Here is a 21,152-nt window from a genome sequence, read left to right as displayed (position 1 = left end):
TTTAAAAGGAAAAGTTTCAAAATTTATACCCCCGCGTATTTTCAGCTGATGAAGCTGTATGTAAATGGATGTTCGATTTACTGTCTAAGATATTATGTCCTCACACACAGATGAGGTCATATCTTGCCTAGCGCATAAAGTAACAATCAATTGTCATACTTTACATAATTTTTACATCTGTTTGTGAAGTCTTACCCCGCTTTCTTTAATTCGAGCTTAGAAAGCCGTGCCAAAAACCACAGCCCTTATTTGATAGCGATAGTGCAGACGCCTATTGACTATGAAACCTGGGAATAATTACCAATTTCAAAGACATCGTATTTTCATAATATGAACCCCTGTGTATACGGCTCTGAATAACTTTTAAATTATACGTGTCCTTTGCCCCTGTGCGTAGCGCAGCGTTTGATAATCGACCTGGCAAATATTCAACCGAGTTAAAATACACTATCTTTAATCCGTAGGGATCGGGTATGAATTTAATCGTTGGTTATATTATTTTTTTTCGTCTCAACAGATTTGCTGTTCTAAAAAACTTAGAATATAGAAACGAACTTATTTCATAGGTAGTGCATGTATGGTAGTCATTTTTGGCGTGCTATTGTGTGTTGGAGTGAAATTCAATAGTCATATCAGACTAAAATCAATCCCAAGTTTGTCAGATAGCGAGCAACGTGAGTGGTGATTTAAAAAGAAACGTACATATATATATATATACATGTACAAGTATTTAAAATCGATTTCAATTGTTTTATCAAGTTACGAAATCAGATAATTGAATTTTGCTAATACGATAGCTTAATCATTAACATTATAAAATTGCTTCACTGTCGATAAACAAAAGTGTTGTATTCTTTATAAATTCGATATCATGAAATATAATCTCACGGAAAACTATTATATAAACATTTTTAATTTATTATCGAATTTATTTGTATATAGTATTACGTGACTTGATACCGAAAACAATGCCGTAAAATCTGCGGCATCACCACAATAAAACATTAATTTAAAATGTATGTCATATACCGAACAAACAAAGGCAGTAGGGAAAGAGGACACCCTTGTCGGACACCTAAACATAAAAACTTGATCCTTAATAAATAACGGAGCGCTGAAACTAGACACCCTTGTCGAATACCTAGACAATTACAATTAATGTAAGAAAGAACAAAAAGAGCCTTCTATAGGTTTCGATAACATTTTATTTTGATTTAACGATAATTGAGTATCATAACATTAGAAAAATAGATTTATTATCATCCTTTGGCACGTTTGGACAAGTAGAGACAGAACCGAGGTATGAGGCACTTTTGAGATCGATGTGGTTAATTAGACACGTGAACAGGTAGGTGATGACGTCATAAGTATCCGCCAGGCACGCGAGAGAGTTATTAATGCTTTAAACACATGTAACACGACCAGTCAAGTACTCCCTTATGTTCCGACATAACCGGTCACTTTCATCCAAGTATCTAAACTAGGATATACACTGTATGTCGTTACAGTAATGGATGACCAATGTCCAGTAATGTTTCCGTACACGTAACACTTGTCCGGAGTCGTGTGTCCACTATAATGAGCAATTGTCTATTAATGAAATAATGGAATAATGACGTGTTCGTATGGTCACTTGTTCCGAGTATCCGGACGATGTCCATCTGTCTTGGTCTGCCCAGTAGATGATCCTTCATCCAACTCTGACTGTGACAAATTTCACGTCTTTGCGCATGCGTAACGATCACCTGAAAGCACAAGTTAATCTAATTTTAAAGCATGACCTTAACATATGTCTAGACTGGCTAGTTCGATATATAACCAATTTTCCTTCTACTAAAGGTGAATATTCTGTAGACTTTCATAGACAAGTGGTCGTTTGAAATACCAGAATACAAGTACATAATACTCATTTTATACGAATCCGGATTCTATAAGTTCTGATTTTATTTTTTTTTTTCTAAAAAATTCATCCAAGATATTTTAATGTTAAAATCATACATTTTCATTGATTATACGAATTTGTATAAGTCACAAAATGTGATCATCAAATTCTTTAGTCTGAAAAGGAAATCTATGATATCATCGCTATCTAAAAACTATATGTAGCATCGCTTAGCGGAGGAGTTGTCTTGTACTGCTTGTACGAGCTACCATTTAGATTATGTGCCCCCGCCTCTCCCCCGGGACGGTATCATCACCTGTGTAACATACACGCCATTAAGGTAGGCTAGTCACATTCTGTTCTCCCTACAAACCCTTTGAAAATCTGCACGTCTGGACCATATTGTTTAAAATCTCGGTTTCAATTTTGCGTCATTACTGTCATTACGAATTTGTTCCAGCCAAATACATGTAGACTTTCCATTGTTCCGTCAAAATACATAGTTTACCCGTTATTCAAAACAACACCATTACACACTAATTGCCATATCATATGCATATTAATTGTCGCTTATGACAATGGATTCGCAAAAAGCCCATAACGGTAATTAAGCCCACGTGTCGACGCCGTTATGCTAACAAAGCTTCTCGGTGACCCCGATATTTGATGGAAAGCAAATTATTAACATGGATTCGTTATCAGTATGAGAGCCCTTGTTTATTATAAGAGTTTTAGGGACGCCAAGATAACACAAGACATTTAGAGGTATGGTGCTTTCGTAGCTAATTATCCTTGAGTCCTGAGGAGACCACTATCTACAAAACGGCCACGTACGTGTTGACAGATAATGGACATCATAGCCACTTTGATAGTTCACGAACACGGCCTACGCCATACTGTAGAGACTAATTTAATGGACATACCTGTGTTACTGGGTAATTGGCAATTAACGAAAAAAATATACTGGTCAATGCATATTTACCTCGAGGACGGCACTGTTTTATGGGCATTTTGAAATGTTGCAAATAGACGTTTATTCTTTGGGAGGAAACGGATCAATGCGAATTTGCTATGACGTTATTTAGGAGAAGGGAATCGATGAAATGAAACATGTGTAGGAGTGGAAAAGGGTCGGAAAAGACATTTGGGAGAGGTCGAGGACCTTCTGTTTGAAATTTTATTAATGTGCTTCTGCAGTTGTATTAGATAAAAATCAGTCGGTTGGTGAGAACAAAGTACCCATCAAATCGATAAAAATACTTTTATATGTATGCACATCGCGTAAGAAACATAGAAATAAATCCGGTATTTCGCCTTCCCTTTACCATAAACACTTATCTCAAAGGGCACTTGTGAAATTTGCATACGTCAGCATAACACGTGAAAACGACTTGATCAATGTCTTTCTTATTATGACTTCATAGTACACTAGTCTCCTATAACGCTGATTGGTGGACCCTTGATTAAGATCTACTGTATTACTTACATTATGAGTAGATGGTGATCATTTTTTTTGAAAGTTTGTCAAGCTGCACACTCTGGTCAAACATTGGGGCCGTATTCCTAGCATGACAGTCAGTCTTGGTCCAGACGTTCCGCTGTTGGTAGGTGTTGGAAGTGACCAATCAGAAGTCGATTGTCTTTTGTGTAAAATCTCAAGTTTCCAATGGCTCCTGTTGTCATTGGATACTGGCTTGATTTCTAACGTAATTTGACCATCGATGAATGTGACCACTGGTCACTTTTGACCACTATTATTTCATTTTTTTTCTTATTCAACATATACTCTAATCTCCGTGTACTGTTCACAAGAGTCGTTACTGCCTACACTTTCCTAAATTAAGCCAGCTGATAGGTCATTAAAGACGTTCACATGGTTATTAGTTCTCCTTCAATACGAAAGAGTTCCAAATGATTCATGATAACAGTTTATGGACGGTGAATACTAAAAGGTATTATGATGACGATAAAAAGCTCTCATATTGAATCCTCCATCTTGAATGTCATGAAAATGACCCATTATATTTCTCCATTTAGTTCGTCAAATTGTCTGCAAGAAAATAAAAAATATATATAATATAATTAAGTCCCAGTAAATAGAAAAGCAGCCAGAAAAAGCCCAGTCATACAACTATTAGCATATATAAAACAGCTTTTGTCCTCATATCCCAAAATGCACCTGTTTGCTTTGATGTGGTATAGATCTACGCATGCGTGTCCGTAAGTCATAAAACCATTAGAAGAAAAACAGTACATGTTCTTTCTGTCAAAATCAATGATGTGAGGTAGTTTATAGTAGGAACCCGGGGTCATTGTCCAATTAAAGTCACATCAAGTATTTATCTATAATTGAATTCACATTATTCTACCTAATTGTTGAGGAAAATTCAATCCAATGCGATTTATTGATCCAGTCAGAGTCCTCCGCACCGCTAGCCATGCGGGGCGAGAGATAGAGGGATATATGAAGTTATACCTTAAATCGAACATGCACAGTATGTGAAAATATCAAATGTCGAGACCTTAACTAAGCGTAAATATGATATCGTTACAGAAAATTATGTTTTGATTTATTCACTCTGGTTTAGGGTCTTTCTATTGATCAAAGACCGCCAGAGGTGCCGTAATTCAAATATTGCTGAGAGTATCTGAGAGGGAAGTTCATCTCCTACGACAGCTACACGAATATGCCCTGTCTGACATTTAGATGTCATACAATTCATCCAGAATTTTCTATATTTTTAAAGATCAATTGATGCTTAGCTTATACAATCTGAGTTTATGATTTACTGCAACAAATCTAAACAGATAAAGCGTGGTAATCAGTGATTATCATTAATCTCCTTCAGGGTGAGTTGCATATTGATCACTGTCACGGAATTTAATTAATTAATTAATCAATTAATACATTGATCAAGTTTATCTCAAGACAAAAACTACCAAGACCACCTCTTCCCTTTATCATACCAAAAAGACACTACACCTTTTTAATGTGTGACATATTGAAGTTTACTCATAACTGCAAATAAAGAATTTTCGTATAGAAACCCCATTTCATACGGAACACGTCGAACGCACTAAAATCTGTTGTTGTTGTTGTTGTTGTTGTTTTTATCTAGGAGCCAAAGACTTTGAAATAGTGTGCTTTATTGTATCTTATTCCAAAGACATATATCATACATATATGTTACAGTATATTCAGGGAAGCGTGGACACGGACCGGTCTGTACTGTCGCGGTTGTGTCCATGGACAAGACATTTTACCCTTATTGCTTTTGATGGCATGCGACGGGCCTCCCGTATGTTCAATGCGATATTCACTAACTACTACAAGGAAACCCCGTCTCAAAATAACCCTGGCCGTTGACGGGGCAATAAACCGTGCAAACAAACAAACAGACAGACAAACGAGTATATCTAGTGTGTTTTTTTAGGATTAATGAACAAGGTTAGTTGATAAAAGATGTTTACACCGTGGACATAATTCATAGAGATCATAATGGCAGAAATATATGGATTTCAAAATCTTGATATCATTACCTATGTACTCTCGTCTTGTTTTTCATTCAGATATCTAAGACTTCACGATTCTATGTAATGAAGCATGCGATGATTTACTTCGACGAAATAGTCATTTTAATCATTCATGTCGTATGTACACAAAGGATTTCAAATGCCCTGACTTGTTTGCAATTTTGATCAATTGCCAAGATGGCCTCGTTTAAATCGAATTCATCTTATTGTTTGTTGTGTGCTTTTGTCAAACTGATATTAATGAATGGCCATAAGACGCTTATGGCGTAGAGTATATTTTATAGTGCCCCCTGTCTTCGACAAGGATCGCTCCTTTATCACTAATTGTCATTAAGAGTAAACTTCCGTTCGTATTCCGTTCCAAGTTCTTTACTGTATATGACACGCACCTTTGACAAAAAATTGACAAGTACCCAAACCATTGTACCAGTATTGTACCATTATAGCTAAAACAGAATAGCAAGTGAAATATCGGTCACGGTTTCCGGTTCCCATTGTCCATCAGCCGTCACAAAAGCACAGAAACTGTATGAAATTAGATATCAAGGTTAAAAGTGAATTCACAGTGAATTAAATAGATGTCGTTCATTTCAACGCCCTAATATTGTGATTTAATTAAGAATCATTTCATTTCATGTAAAAAAAAATATTGCAGAGCGTCAGGGTCATACATGATATGCTTTCAGATGGGATAATCAGCTCATAAACGAATTTGTTTTGTGTTGCGGGAAGGAAAGCGAAGTCTGGTTCGTATCAACGAGATGGGCTCTTTTCCAAACACAATTTTCGTTCATATTATCAACGGGAAAAATAAATAATGGGCAAATTCACGTAACATGCCAGTTTCCTTTCTTTTAATAAATGTTTTTATTTCGTAATTTGCATCAACCGTCGCTAGGGACGCCTCACTTACCAGGCTTGAATTGGACCGCTTGCAGCTTTTTATCCGGAGAAGGGACTGTTGGTACTGGAGGCTAATCAACTGGTTCCGGTGCCGTTCGTCGTCGTTAATCTCGCCACCAGGGGGAGCCCATACGGGATCGTCACTTGGGTGAATTGAAGTGGGTGTATCAGGGGCGATGGGCGCCTAATGGATAAAAAAAGATAATAGTTTTTGGTCCGGGCTTTCAACACATTGTCATACATACAGAGTATATGGTTATCTCAACAGCTTGTCATATTAAAGTTATCAAACATTATGTTATTACCTCTGAGTCGATCCTTATGTAAACAAAAATAAATGAAAGTAGGCCAGAGTTATCACTTATCTAAGTTAAACTTCCGGTTTATGGTTTCACTAGATTGTACCTGCCATTCATTCTGTCAATTAGAACAAATCGATATAAATATTTCAGGCATACGCGTATGACGAAATATACAGATTCATAGATAAAAAAAAATACCTTGTTATTTTCATGACAGTGTTTTTTTAGGCGGTCGGTTTCCTCAATGGATAAAAACCATGGAGATGCACTTTAAATTGTTTATTTTAGAAAATTGACATCAGAATTGGAATAATCTGATACCTTATAATCAGGCCACATTTTATACGTATATTCGTCTACTGGGACTTCATTTCATTTCATGCCACAGGGGCATGACAGGAACTATTATATATATGGAACCGTGGTCTGGTTAAGAATTTGTGCCAAATCCCTGTGAATCATATTTAAACATGCGCTACATTCATAGTCGGCTGTTATCGTCTGCTCATCAAACGAGAGAAAAATCATGTTAAATTTATTTCTTTGTGTAATTAAAATTAATAATTGAACGTCCAGAGCCTGTGTCGTGACGATCGACACCTGTCTGTTACATGACCCGACATAAAAACACGACTATCTTTCTCCTTGAACGTACTCAAAAAGTACACACGCAAGTTCATCTTCCTGCTCGCAATCAAAAGTTCACCTGGACAACCGACTCGGTATTAGGCCACCCTGGGTGCTTGCGTTATAGATATGTACCTGACATTATTCGTGTGACTGCACAGAAAACATCGGCTTATATATCATACAATGCAGGCGTTGTGTTAATATTATGAAATCGAAGCCTAGCCTTCAGATAAATGTATATGTACTTTGTATATAATATATACATATACGTACGTCGTTTGTTGGACCAGGTAAGGTAGAAGCTCTTATATCAGAGAGACACATACACATATGTTAAAGGGACATTTCTACGTTTGAATAAAGTTTAGACTTGAGATCGTCAAAATTAAACTTACATGAAAATATGTATTTTTTCCAAATAGTAAAAGTTATAATCTTTACATTAATAAGGCAGGTTTACTCTCAAGAAAAGTTCTTGGAGTATCAAGCCCTGAAAATTCTTAATTCGACCCGAAGCATCACGATTTACAGCAAAGACACAAGGTATTTGTATACGATACGCCTTTTCCTGTACATTTCGGTGTTTATTTCATTACTTGTAGGCACAGACACTCATATAATCATCGTTCGGACATAGATTTCATCAATAGAAATTGTGAATGTTTCTGATGTCCGAACGAAGGAATGTCCCTTTAATGATGACAAAACATGAACTAGAAGAATGTACATGTACTAGTCATTCAACCAGTATTCGAAAAGTAAACACTGAGGAGTTTCTCGTGAAGCGTGATTACCCGTATCCTATATAAAACATGCACTCCTGATGTTATCGAAAATTAAATGAATTATACAAATGAAACACAATATATTAGCTCCTTTGAGAACAGACTGAGAGTAGGAGGCAGAAGAAGCAAAAAAATGAATCAACCAACTTCGTACAGCTGACAATGCCTTAAGGTGTTGATGTTTACACTTGTAACAGGTGACTGAAGAAACTCTAAAACAGCTTCATGATTATGATTCATATATGGACGATATTCCAATGAGGTGTTTAAACAACCAACACCAAACAATATAGTTATGTCGATGCTAATAAGTTTCTAACATATGTCAGAATTTGGTGTACATTGTAAATTTGGTATATCGTGTATGGGGTTTTTTTTTTGTGTAAAATTTAAAAATATCTCTGATTATTATTTGTTATAAATGGAACTACAGATACAAGTTGCGAAGCTCATAACTGTATTTAATATCATCTTGAAGTACATAAATAATATATTACCTACAGTTATTGTATTGGACACAAAGTATGCATGTTCACGTACCATTGACGAAAAGTCAATTCATATGCCACATTTCGTCAGTTTGAAGAAAGAAATATTGTCAAAATCCACAAACCAATATCGCGATTTTAATTTCCATTTAATTCTTAATGTTTTACGTTCACAGATTCATTGTTATGCAGTGTTTAAGAAAGAGTACTGAAAATCCTTTTAAATGTCCGAACATGCTGGAAAACATTTCGTTTAAAATAAAAAAAATTCTCAAATTATTTTTTTCACTGTGTGGATCATATTACAGTATATTAGGTTCTGTACAATGGGGACCAGTATCGCTAGCGTTCTCCGACTAGTAAGAGCGAGCGACATAGTCTGAAGTTTCTTTGTCCACAAATCACTCTCAGCACACCTATACATAGGTATCCGTCATAATTAAATGCCCCCGAACGCGAAATTTAGCTCCCTCGATAACATCAAATCATGAAAGTCGACAATCTAAACGTCAAAAGATTATACATGAGTTACTCTGCGGTTTGATAAAGTGCTATAAACACCCAAGCAGTCGGTCGAGAGAGACCAATATGGCCGCTATTAATTACGCTAGGGTCCAATTTCAAACAAGTCAACAAAAAGCGAAAACCAAAATGTTCATGACATCAACTTCCGGTTAAAAAGTAAAATTAAAACCGAAGATACGGATCTTGCAGGCGCGTGGACGCGGTGTAGATTAGTTATCTATACATTCATATGGAAATGTTTTCGGCGACATGGGGTACATTATAAAAGTCTGCTCAGCTTTGTGATAATCTCATTTTCGACGTGACAAGGAGAATTTTCATCAAATGACAAATATTTACATAAACTAAAATTTGACAGTGAAAATACCCGGATCATGTGTCGATGTTGAAGATTCGTATTTTATACAATTTAAGAAATATGTTATTATCAGCAGGTGTAAAAACGATGATGCTTTTGGAATGAGGTCCATGTTGTCTCGTGTTAGAGACTACTATACACTGATGTTATCCGGATAGTTAGAGACACAAGGGTTCAATACGGAGTCAATTATGTGTTAAAATTACACACCTGAGCGATGGTTGCGGGTCAGACAGGTGCGATCTTTGGAGCCTTGTACCAATTATAGACTGTGTAGACTTCCTACACTGTTCCCTATAGACTCTGCTTCACACGTAGCCTTTGCCGGGAATAAGCCCACATTACCTTAAAACGCTTAAATCTAGTTAAGAAGTTAGTAACAGTATGCATGGCTCCCTGAGGTTTCATCATGCACAGATATCAATGCAGGAAATAAAAATCTGAGAAACATGCCATCACAAACAACAACAACCTCAATCATTTTCCTCTCAACTCATACCGCGATGGAATACTGCACTGCCTGCACATCTCACAGAAATAAAATTACTTTATCCATACGTTTTATGGTGACAGCCCTCACGAAATTACATTAGATTATGAAATAACTGAAATGCTAAATTGCTCCAAAGTTACTTTCTCGCGACTTGAACCAAAGTTGAAAAATAGAAATTCCCACAGGAATAAAGAAACGAAACGAAGCCGAGCTCAGTAATTGTGTATAATTTTCTCCGTATGAACTGTGGAGTACGTTTGTGATGGCCCTTAAAGGCGGTAATTCATCGCAGACGTATTTAAACGTTTATGAAGCAAACAATAAAAGATAATCATATAGTGTTATTTACACCTGGTCTTGCAATGACACGTTTTATTGCCAGAGAAAATTAAGAAAAAAAATCGTTTCTTAATAAAAAAAAAAATAAAAAAAAATCCAAAAAAATTCACAGAATGATTTAAAATCTTCACGGAAAATGAACCGCTTTAAATCCAAGTAAGCTTCGTTGCATAGATCTAAATCTTAAATAAATCAAACTTTTCTTTTTCAATTTAACGTGAAAGCTGAGTAAACAGATACCTGGCACGTTGACTCCAGGGTATATTTTGTGTTGGGAAATTCTAATATCAAATACAATTTACCTTTAAACCCACAAACGGGATTTAATGTTGTTAAACTCCCCTATTGTGCGTCAATATTTTGGACTTAAAAATCGAATTTTTGTATCTAACATGACACTAATACCTTTCATCCGTCTATCGCAAAAAGGAAATGTCATAAAATTATATTCCGATATATTTTGATAAGTTTCAAGTGCGTTAATTTTTCTCCTGGGAAAAGTATAAAAGTATTAAGAATTCAATGATTTAAAAAAAAAAAAAATTCTCCATATATTCGCAATGAATCGCAAACAGCCTTGGGCTGTTTTTATTATTTTATACTGTGATGCTAGCATATGTTTGCCTTTTGATTCCCGATGGCGCAGAAAATGAATAATGGCTTTTCGAACTGCAAGCAATTTTATGACAACTGTAAACTAATTACAGAGGGTGACATAAGCTCTTTCGAAACAAATTATTCGAAATTGTGGTATTTTTAAGGCAAAGCGTTATTAAATTTCCAGCAATATAAATGGCAACACTTGAGTGTAGTGGGTTTTCAATGATTAACGACCCCAACTAATGTCTATCCAATTTCTCATCAATTATAAATAGTGTTGTTTCATGATGTAAAATTATTGAACGCAAAAGCCCTCTTTTATAAACTTATTTGTTTATTTCATTATTATAACGTATTTTTTTTTAATTTATCTCTCCCAGGATGTCAATATATTTGCTGTGTAGTTATATTAATACATATTTTATTTGATAATGTATCATTTTGACCATAAATACATTTGATACAAGTATGTATGCATATCTGACAATTATATTATATCACAGCAGTTTGACTGTTAATATGTTTGCTATCTACACAGCATCTAAGATATGTAAAAATGATGAATTCTTAGAAAAACTTCTTTTATTTTTTGGTCAAATTGTTACTTAATTGCACATGTTATAATCATGAGTTTACTTTCTAATCTGTCCATATATACGAAATTTCATTTTATTCATATGTTTTGAACTGAAATCTTATTCTCAAGCCCTGTTGTATTTTCCTGATATACATGTACAATGTAGATATACATTATGTATATATAAATCAATCATGTTTCCTTTCAAAACTTTTAAAACGTTCAAAACTTTCAAAAAATGTTTGAATGTTTCAAACTGCAGATATCTTAATTTCATTTTGAAACCATCTTGAGTTAAAAACTAACCATACGTTAAGGGGTTATGCACCACTCTGTGATAATCAATTCTCCATTGAACGAGACTTATCGTTACGACATCTGAAGAGTTCATTTCTTAGATCGATAGACTGTCAATCCAGTCTCTTTTACATTAAGCTTTCTTCAGCCTTTCATCAGGGGAATTATATCTCAATTACCAGCATCCTTACCATACAGGAGCATTCAACTGGTATAATCACCGCATCTAACGGGTTAGGGGGTTTACAGGAGGGGCTGAGGAGGGGACAAAAAGGGCCAGGAATATGGTATGTAAGAGGGACGAGGAGTTGGGGGTTGGGGGCTGGGGGTTGGGAGGGGGCAGGAGAGGGTAGGGAGGTTTAGCTGCAAAGGAGAGAAAAAGATGCATTGCATAACGATTTCAGGATCAGTGGAGGAAGAAGGGAGATGTAAAAGAGAGCCATAGTATGGACAGTGAGGCGAGGGGTGCGAGAAGGGGCATTTTATATGTGTAAAATGCGTCAATATCCGGTATAACTTCCGCAAAAAATCAAAATAAAGTTATTGTAGGATATGAATGCCTATTTATTAAAGGTTTTATTACAAGGTTTGTATCTAGTTACTGTCAATAACGAACGTTTCTGTGAAATACTAGAAAACTATTAAGGGTAAACAAAAGGTAGTCTGAGTATCCTCTGACCCTGCTACCGTACCAGGATATTTTGTTCAGATATTCGGTTTAGTGGAAGGGTAGAAAGATACTCCGGCAATATAGAAAGGTATCACATGTACTCACCTGTAACGATATGGACCGGTCGATGATCTGGGGCCTTTTGGGGATGCCAATCACCCCGAACGTCTGTTGGGTGTATACGTTGCTGTTCCGGTCGATCGTCAGGTCCCCGAAGCCAGCCTCTATTTCGTCCTGTATGGTCTTGTCTGAGAAACTATCGTCGACCTGTTTGTTAAAACTTTCTGGTTTTCGTAGGTCGTAACGCCTCACGAGATATATGGCAAAAAATAATAGTACTGCCAAAAATATGGTGATGACCGATATACAGATCGCTATCGTGACATATTTGGGGAAACTTTCAGTGGTCAAACTGTCCGTAATGGCAATGGTCATTGTCCGAGTGGCATAGAGCGGAAATGTGCCCCCATCCTGAACGAGTACCTCAAATGTATACATTCCGATATCTGATGAAGAAAGCTGTTTTATAAGGTAAATATCTCCAGAAAAACTGTTCAATAAAAAGTACTCCGATACATTTAAGTCTCTTGTGAAAAATGATAGCTTTGAATTAATGCCAGAGTCTTTATCATATGCATCAATGGTACTTATGACCCGGTTCTGAGGGGTCTCGTACGGGATGGAGACAGAGCTGTTGGTCTCGGAGGGGAACGTGATGATGGGTCCATTGTCATTATCGTCGATCACGTGAACTGTGATAATTGCTGACCCCTCACGAGGCGGGTCACCTCGGTCGACTGCCGTCATCCTAAGGTCATACCGGTCCACTATCTCACGGTCTAGAATTGATGACGTCATGATACTTCCGTTTTCCATAAGCCAAAATGGCGCCGATGTTTCCTTAAGAGATACTAATGAATAATCAATCACGCCATTGTCACCAAGGTCAACATCGTAAGCACTAACTATACCGATACTAGTATTAGCCGCGAGATTCTCCTGCACATAAAAGTGGAAATGGTTCTCGCCAAATGTTGGCGAGTTGTCGTTCTCATCCTCAACAATTACATATACCACAGCTGTTCCGGTTAGGGACGGAGTTCCGAGGTCCATTGCCATGACCTGGAAGCTATACTGTGCCTGTACTTCCCTGTTCAGTTGAATGTTAACCGATATCTGCCCAGTTTCTGTCTCTATCTGGAATCTCTGGTCGTTCGTCGGGGATAACGCGTACTTCACTAAGGCGTTTGTGCCTTTATCAATGTCTGTCGCAGTTACTACAACTGCTTTCTTGCCAATCTCATTGTTTTCCTTGATATGGGCATAATAGTTCTGCTGTGTGAACCTTGGCGCGTTATCATTCTCGTCCAGTACAAGTACCCTAAACGATGACGTCACGTGTTTTGGTGGAGTTCCAGCGTCATCACACTTCACCGTGACGTTATATTCTTCTACTACCTCACGATTTAATGACGTATACACAACTATTTTATATTCCATATCCTCGTATTTCTGTATCCGGAAATTGTCGTTTAAGACATTACACACTACCAGTCCGTTAGCTCCAGTATCTTTGTCCGTTACCGCTACGTGAGCGACCGCTGCACCTTGACTCGCGTGCTCGGATATCTCGGCAAAGTTCGTGTTTGACAATAGGTCAACTTGAATGGTCGGTACGTTATTGTGATTGTCAATGACCTTGATGAAAACTTGAGCTTGTGACATCATCGGTTGTTTTGCCCTATCATAGGCTTCTACAATCACCCGGTACCCCTCTTTACTATCCTCCACTAAGGACGTACGTAAAGTTATCTCTCCTGTAGTTGAGTCTATTCGGAACCTCTCTAGCACCGCAGCAGACTGCAGAGGGCTGAGTGAATAAAATACTTCTCCGTTCACGCCACCGTCTGGATCAATGGCTTTCACCACAGTTATACTGCCGTTTACGTCATGGTCCTCCATAATGGTGACGTTGTACACAGATTGAGTGAATTTCGGCGGGAATTCATTGACGTCCGTCACAGTGACGTTGACCATTAGCGATCCTATATTAGGGGGCTGACCTCCATCATATGCCAAAACGTGGAGCATATAGAACCCAGTAATTTCTCTGTCCAGTGTCCCATTAACTATCAGCTTGAGCATGGACTGGCCGTCAGGAAATGTGTCAGCTTTGGCTACGAATGGAGTGTCATTGGAATTAATACTATATGATTGTATAGTGAAAATACCACTATCCGGATCCTGGGCACCGTCTAGTGCGAATGATGTACCCGATTCCGTCCCTTCCGGTACAGAAAGACTGACCACATCCTGTTCAAATGTTGGAGTGTTATCATTAATGTCTATCACTAGTATCTGAACTTCAATTTTGAAGAAACTTCCGGTTGATGATTGTGCAATAACGAACATCGTCAAATAACAATCCGAACCAGAAGCGACAAAGGCGCAAATTACATCTCGGTCCAAAGATTCGGAAGTCAGAATGTCGCCAGTATTCTCGTCGACGTAAAATCTAGAAGCGTCCGGGTTACCATTTTTGAGTAAACTATACCTCAGTGCCTGTAACTCCTCGGCATTTGCCACAAGACTTGCCAGTCCAGCATCCACGGCTGTATTTCCGATGACGTCATCGATACCACTCTCCTCCGTGGTACTGTATTGTATTTGAATGGCACCGTTGACTAACCCTAAAAAGCACAGTACAATAATGCACAGTAGTAGTGGGAGATTGGCCATCGTGCAATTCCATTTACTTAACTTTAGACAACATGGTCCGGGGCCGCCACTGCACAGATACGCTTCTATCCAGCTGTTTAGATTGCTAATTAAATCGATATGGTAATGAGCAAAACGCACCGTACCAACACACCTGGTTCACCCGTGACTATCTACCTGTAAATGTCAACGTTATCCAGGTATATGCAGAGATGTACTGCTTAAACAGCATCATACCGCAGAGCTCCTCGTAAACAAAGCACTGTTTGTGTTAATCCTATGGCTGACAAGTCAAGTTTTACACCACTCTATGCAGACAAGTGAAAATATAAATAAAGCCACTGACAGAATAGCCTTTATCCTGTTTAAATTCACCCAAATGTGTGTTTAATCGTGTGTAGTAGTAAAAATCTCAAACAATGGTCATTTAGCCCCGCCCACTTTCCAAGTGGCCAATCAGATCAATACGCTCTGTATACACACGCACAGAGGACGACGAGTCGACAGGTATGATGATAAAGGTGTAACTATACCTCCCCGCGTGCCCACAGTATACGTAGTAACAGCAAAGTAAATTTAAATGACACACTTTGTATTTCGCGATATATCAACATAGTATATATATATATTGTTTGTTTACTTTGTAGATTGCCTGTAAGTTTAATCCAGTTAATTCCTAATTTACCTTTTCCTCTTCTTTCCTTTGTTGTGTGAAATCATGCACACCAATAGCATTACCTATAAAATTAAATGACTTTTTATAATCGAATCTTCACAATAGATATCTAAGTACATAAGTTTTCTTTTCATTTACGAACTTAGTCTGGAAAGTAGTTAATATCCAAGCCACAAAAAACTCTCAAAGATGTGTGTTAACATCACACATGTATAGCTAAATCTTCTAAAGTGTGACTTTCAAATAAATGATAGACTTTGGATAAGGCCTGGGTCTATTGAAGTTTATATTTGTATTTCAACATTACCTGACGTCCTTGTACAGAGAATAATGATAGTATTGATAATGTCGTAATCGATTCGGACCGGTTTTTGACAGTTCGATATATGTCTCCCTGCTGTCGCCAAGGTGTCAAATGTAATGTATGTGATCTACTACATAATTACTGTAAATAAACACATATGATAGGATGACACTGCATTACATGAAAAACACCTGAGAAATTGCAGGTATAAAAAACCCAGGTGAGATTTACCAGGCGTTTGTGTCATAAAGTAGGCTGGCTATATTTGTCATTGTTTTATGCTTAATTACACACACTTTAAGACAAACACTAGATATGTCAATTACATTGATCGTCTATATATGAATATAGTACATAACATCAGTGACTTCAATTATGATTTATTTGATGATAGCTATTAATATAAATGTTTACATTAATTTGCAATTACAATTAAAATTGTGATATAAAACATTTACGTAAACAATAGATTAAGTGCTGGGTGTTTTATATCATTGTGTTGATATGTTAATTGTCAAACAATAAAAGCAAGGTAACTCTGATATTTCGACTATAATTAAATTTCATTGCAATATATTCATTGATTTAGTGCGTCATTGACATAATAGCTTTCAGCCGTAACGACGATTTTGAACCACGCTGATAATTAGAATGCTTTGAAATACCAAAGATTCGGCAACTTAACAAAATGTATCCAAAGAAAGCCATAAAATTAGGAAGGAAATTTATTGTTAAGCTAAACGTAACAACAAAAGAAATAGTACAAGTCAACATGTCTTTGACATAATTATACAAAAAAAGTTGTTCGTTGTTTATGCAATCGCTTTCTCTGTATCATTAGCTCATGTTAAATAACTGACTAAAAGTCCAACAAAAATGTTGTGTTTAATTGCTAAGACGCCAGATTAGTACAGATTTTCGATGAAAATATGAAAATAAAATCAGGACTGATTTTGTTTTGTAATTATACAAAATCTTTCTCAGATAATCACCATAAGTATTAATGCTTTATAATGCTGATGTGTGTTTTTTCATGTTTTATATATGATATCTATGAAAAAGTAGCGTCCGGGAGGTAAATTGACAGAATTTCGAGACAGTCCGCTCTTTCGTAAAGTCACACAATTACCTTTCAAAGAATAACACATGGAATAGATTACACTGCTTTAGATTTAATAATCATACTGCCGTTCTACTTACCGGAGCATTAATGCTTGAAGGATAATTTGAGCATTTAGATATTAAGGAGAGGACACATTTGCTACTTAAGTGTCATTTATATCACCATAAATACACAACCAGTCAAAATGAGCGAGAAAAATTGTAGTAAAGGCGATATACTTGTAGGAGTCTCATTAATTGTGTGGCACACTTACCTTTCTGGGCCAAAGATCAACCAAGAGTAATGTCAACGGACACCACAAAATGTGTAAAATTGGGAGAGGTCAAAGGTTATACATTTTAGGTTGGGGGATCTCATTTATCACAAGTACAATATACAACAAACACGACTATTAATACACTTTCATTGTGTCCATAGTGCTTCTCTAAAACAATACACAAATTCTTGAACGAAAAATTGTATTTACTGTAAAGGTTTATTTTGCTGAGGCTCGTTTTTGTCGTTTCAGGTTTCGCTTGAAAATGCATTTCTTTGCTTCAAACTTTTGTGAATCGTTCGTAAACTACAGCAATTTATCAAATTGCTTAAAGTTAATTTTCGGCTTCCATTGAGAGGCCAATAAATCGTATTAGATTGGTATGGTGGGGGTGTGACGAACTTGACATTAAGATCTGTTTGTTATGCAGGTGTTAACTTCACAAATTACACAATACTAAAATCAACAATAATTGACAATCTATGATATCATCTGTTGTTGAATTATTGTTGTAAGAAGATGACTTCACAAGTTGTAAATAAATCCTATTTTTCATTTTTTTTAAACAAATAACACGTGTAGTGGAGGGGTTACGTCATCATGATTATTGTTGTAGCGTCGTTAGGATATGAACAGATGAGTAGGACATCTCATTATTCTTTAAGTCGGTAGCGTATACTATGCAAACATATTTTACAACTGACTGTATCCAAACCTCAAAAAATTATGTCACACAGATTTGGGAGTAAATCGCAAATATTTGTAACCGCAAAAAGAACTAACTATACGGTATAATATGTGTATTGTGCTTTAAATAAAGAGAATCAATCACAATGAATTGATGTCAAGAGATATTTTTTGAAGCATAAATAATACGGAAATACATTGTAATGATTTATGCAGATAGAAATATATACATAACCAGAATGATATGTTTGGGGGATTAGCTTTTACTCTTCATGTTTTCTATGATTCGTTGCCTCTGCCGATCATACAGTTGATGCCGTAATCCAATACACTGTCTGATACTAAGGAGAATATTATAGAATAAGACATATTAGTCGCCTCTGCCGATCATACCGTCTGATACTGAGGAGAATATTATAGAATAAGACATATTAGTCGCCTCTGCCGAGCATACCGTCTGATACTGAGGAGAATATTATAGAATAAGACGTATTAGTTGCCTCAGCCGATCATACCGTCTAACACCAAGGAGAATATTATAGAATAAGACATATTAGTCACCTCTGCCGAGCATACAGTCTGATACTGAGGAGAATATTATAGAATAAGACGTATTAGTCGCCTCTGCCGAGCATACAGTCTGATACTGAGGAGAATATTATAGAATAAGACGTATTAGTCGCCTCTGCCGAGCATACCTTCTGATACTGAGGAGAATATTATAGAATAAGACGTATTAGTCGCCTCTGCCGAGCATACCGCCTAGCACCAAGGAGAATATTATAGAATAAAACGTATTAGTCGCCTCTACCGATCAGTCAGTAGAATACTGTAACCCGTCTGATACCAAAGAGAATATTGCAGAATAAGATATATTTCACTTCAATTATTTCCAGAGGTATACTTTATGTTAAAGTAAGATAAAGGAAATACACGGAACCCAGGAGGAAGGAAATAAAACCTGTCACGTGCTCGTGTTATCGGCCTCCTTGTCTGGAGAATCCAATTGTGATACTGTAGAATCAGGAAGCAGGGACGGGGTTCAGGTGTCTAGAGGATGAAGATAATGGCATCTACTCAGCCAATCTCTTTTTCCTGGTCATTGCAGGAATATATTTTGTTATTTGACGTATATTTTTTCACATTATTGTATAATTAAATCCCCTCGAGGTGTTAGGATAATTAAAATAGAAATAATACAATTTTCCTGAAACATAATGTCCAAATTGAAAGTTAAAATCGATATGCTAAGCCCACAACAGGAAGCGAAGATGAAATACCAACGGAGCCCTCATAATTACCATGTACAGCTCTCTAGAGTTTTTTAAGCCGATACCTCGGAGTAGGTAAAACTAATAGACAAATTCATTTTAAAAAGGTTGATTTGCTACGAGGCCTTGTATTAAAATTCTCGCTTCAGTGTACCAGGTCTATGGCAGGTTTTGTCTTACAAAGACGTAAATTTTACAAGTCTGATGTGAGAAACGATTCGTTGTGTAGCTCTGTTTTATATCAGAGCGAATCCATAAAGAATTGAAACGGCTGTTTTATGTTATCTATGCCAGTCATCAAAGTGTGAACCTAGAGAAAGGACTGATGGCAAGAAAAAGTAGACGAATACTGGTAAAAAGTATAGTTTAAGGTCATAATGCTTTGTCTTCTGAAAATGATAGCATTTACTTCATTGACGACTCTGCCGGTGTTTCAGGTTTACCATTTCTCAGGCGATAGTGATTTTCCCCCAAAAAAATTCGTCTTTTCTTTTATTGCATTGCGTTAGACCAATCTAACAATAAGTTAATGGGTTTATCTGATGTGAACGCAAATCATTTATCGCAGGAACATACACTTATTATTTTAAAGGCACTGACTGCTCGGTAAACAAGAATGTAGCTACTGCAAGTCCGGTTGTTTTCGTGAAAGTTACATTTCGCGATTTCGGCATAAAAAACTAACATTCTCCAATTATCTTTGATAATAGGCGCATGGGGATATCCCCCAATATAAACAGGGAGAACCTTTGTTTTCCATTGGGGAACAGTTTTGTTAATAAAGTATTTCAAATTACGGACCCCCTTGTCACCCATCCTCATATGACCCTGACTGTTTGTGTCCCCCTTGTCACCCATCCTCATATGACCATGACTGTTGGTGTTCCCCTTGTCGCTCGTCCTCATATTACCCCGGCTGTTGGTGTTCCCCTTGTCATTCGTCCTTATATGACCCTGACTGTTGGTGTTCCCCTTGTCGACCATCCTCATATGACCGTGACTGCTGGTGTTCCCCTTGTCACCCATCCTCATATGACCCTGGCTGTTGGTGCCCCCTTGTCACCCATCATCATATGACCCTGGCTGTTGGTGTTCCCCTTGTCACCCGTCCTCATATGACCCTGACTGTTGGTGTTCCTCTAGCCACCTGTCCTCATATACCCCTGACTGTTGGTGCCCCCCTTGTCACCCATCATCATATGACTCTGAATGTTGGTGTTCCCCTTGCCACCGGTCCTCATATAACCCTGACTGTTGGTGTTCCCCTAGCCACCTGTCCTCATATAACCCTGACTGTTGGTGTTCCCCTAGCCACCCATCCTCATATGACCCTGACTGTTGGTGTTCCCCTAGCCACCCATCCTCATATACCCCTGACGGTTGGTGTACCTCTAGCCACCCGTCCTCATATGACCCTGACTGTTGGTGTTCCTCTAGCCACATGTCCTCATATGACTCTGACTGTTGGTGTTCCTCTAGCCACCCGTCCTCATATGACCCTGACTGTTGGTGTTCCTCTAGCCACCCATCCTCATATGACCCTGACTGTTGGTGTTCCCCTAGCCACCCATCCTCATATGACCCTGACTGATGGTGTTCCCCTTGCCACCCGTCCTCATATAACCCTGACTGTTGGTGTCCCCCTTGCCATCCGTCCTCATATGACCCTGACTGTTGGTGTTCCCCTAGCCACCTGTCCTCATATGACCCTGACTGTTGGTGTTCCCCTAGCCA

The 21,152-nt window shown here is 37.4% G+C and overlaps 1 protein-coding gene across 1 annotated transcript; it reads right to left on the bottom strand.

Annotated features, from left to right (window-relative positions):
- Nucleotides 1-1,187: 1,187 nt before the first annotated feature.
- LOC117329682 (protocadherin-1-like) lies at nucleotides 1,188-15,482 on the bottom strand. The gene is made up of 4 exons (XM_033887758.1): nucleotides 12,489-15,482; nucleotides 6,330-6,503; nucleotides 3,369-3,932; nucleotides 1,188-1,745 (listed from the first exon to the last, which is right to left on the bottom strand). Exons 1-3 carry the CDS (start codon nucleotides 15,120-15,122, stop codon nucleotides 3,924-3,926), a joined length of 2,817 nt encoding a protein of 938 aa, XP_033743649.1. The 5' UTR covers nucleotides 15,123-15,482; the 3' UTR covers nucleotides 1,188-1,745; nucleotides 3,369-3,923.
- Nucleotides 15,483-21,152: the final 5,670 nt, after the last annotated feature.

Source organism: Pecten maximus, chromosome 6, assembly GCF_902652985.1.
Source record: "Pecten maximus chromosome 6, xPecMax1.1, whole genome shotgun sequence".
NCBI classification, from domain to species: Eukaryota; Metazoa; Mollusca; class Bivalvia; order Pectinida; family Pectinidae; genus Pecten; species Pecten maximus.
Note: the sequence above shows the minus strand (reverse complement) of the source record. Positions and strands in the feature narration are given on the sequence as shown.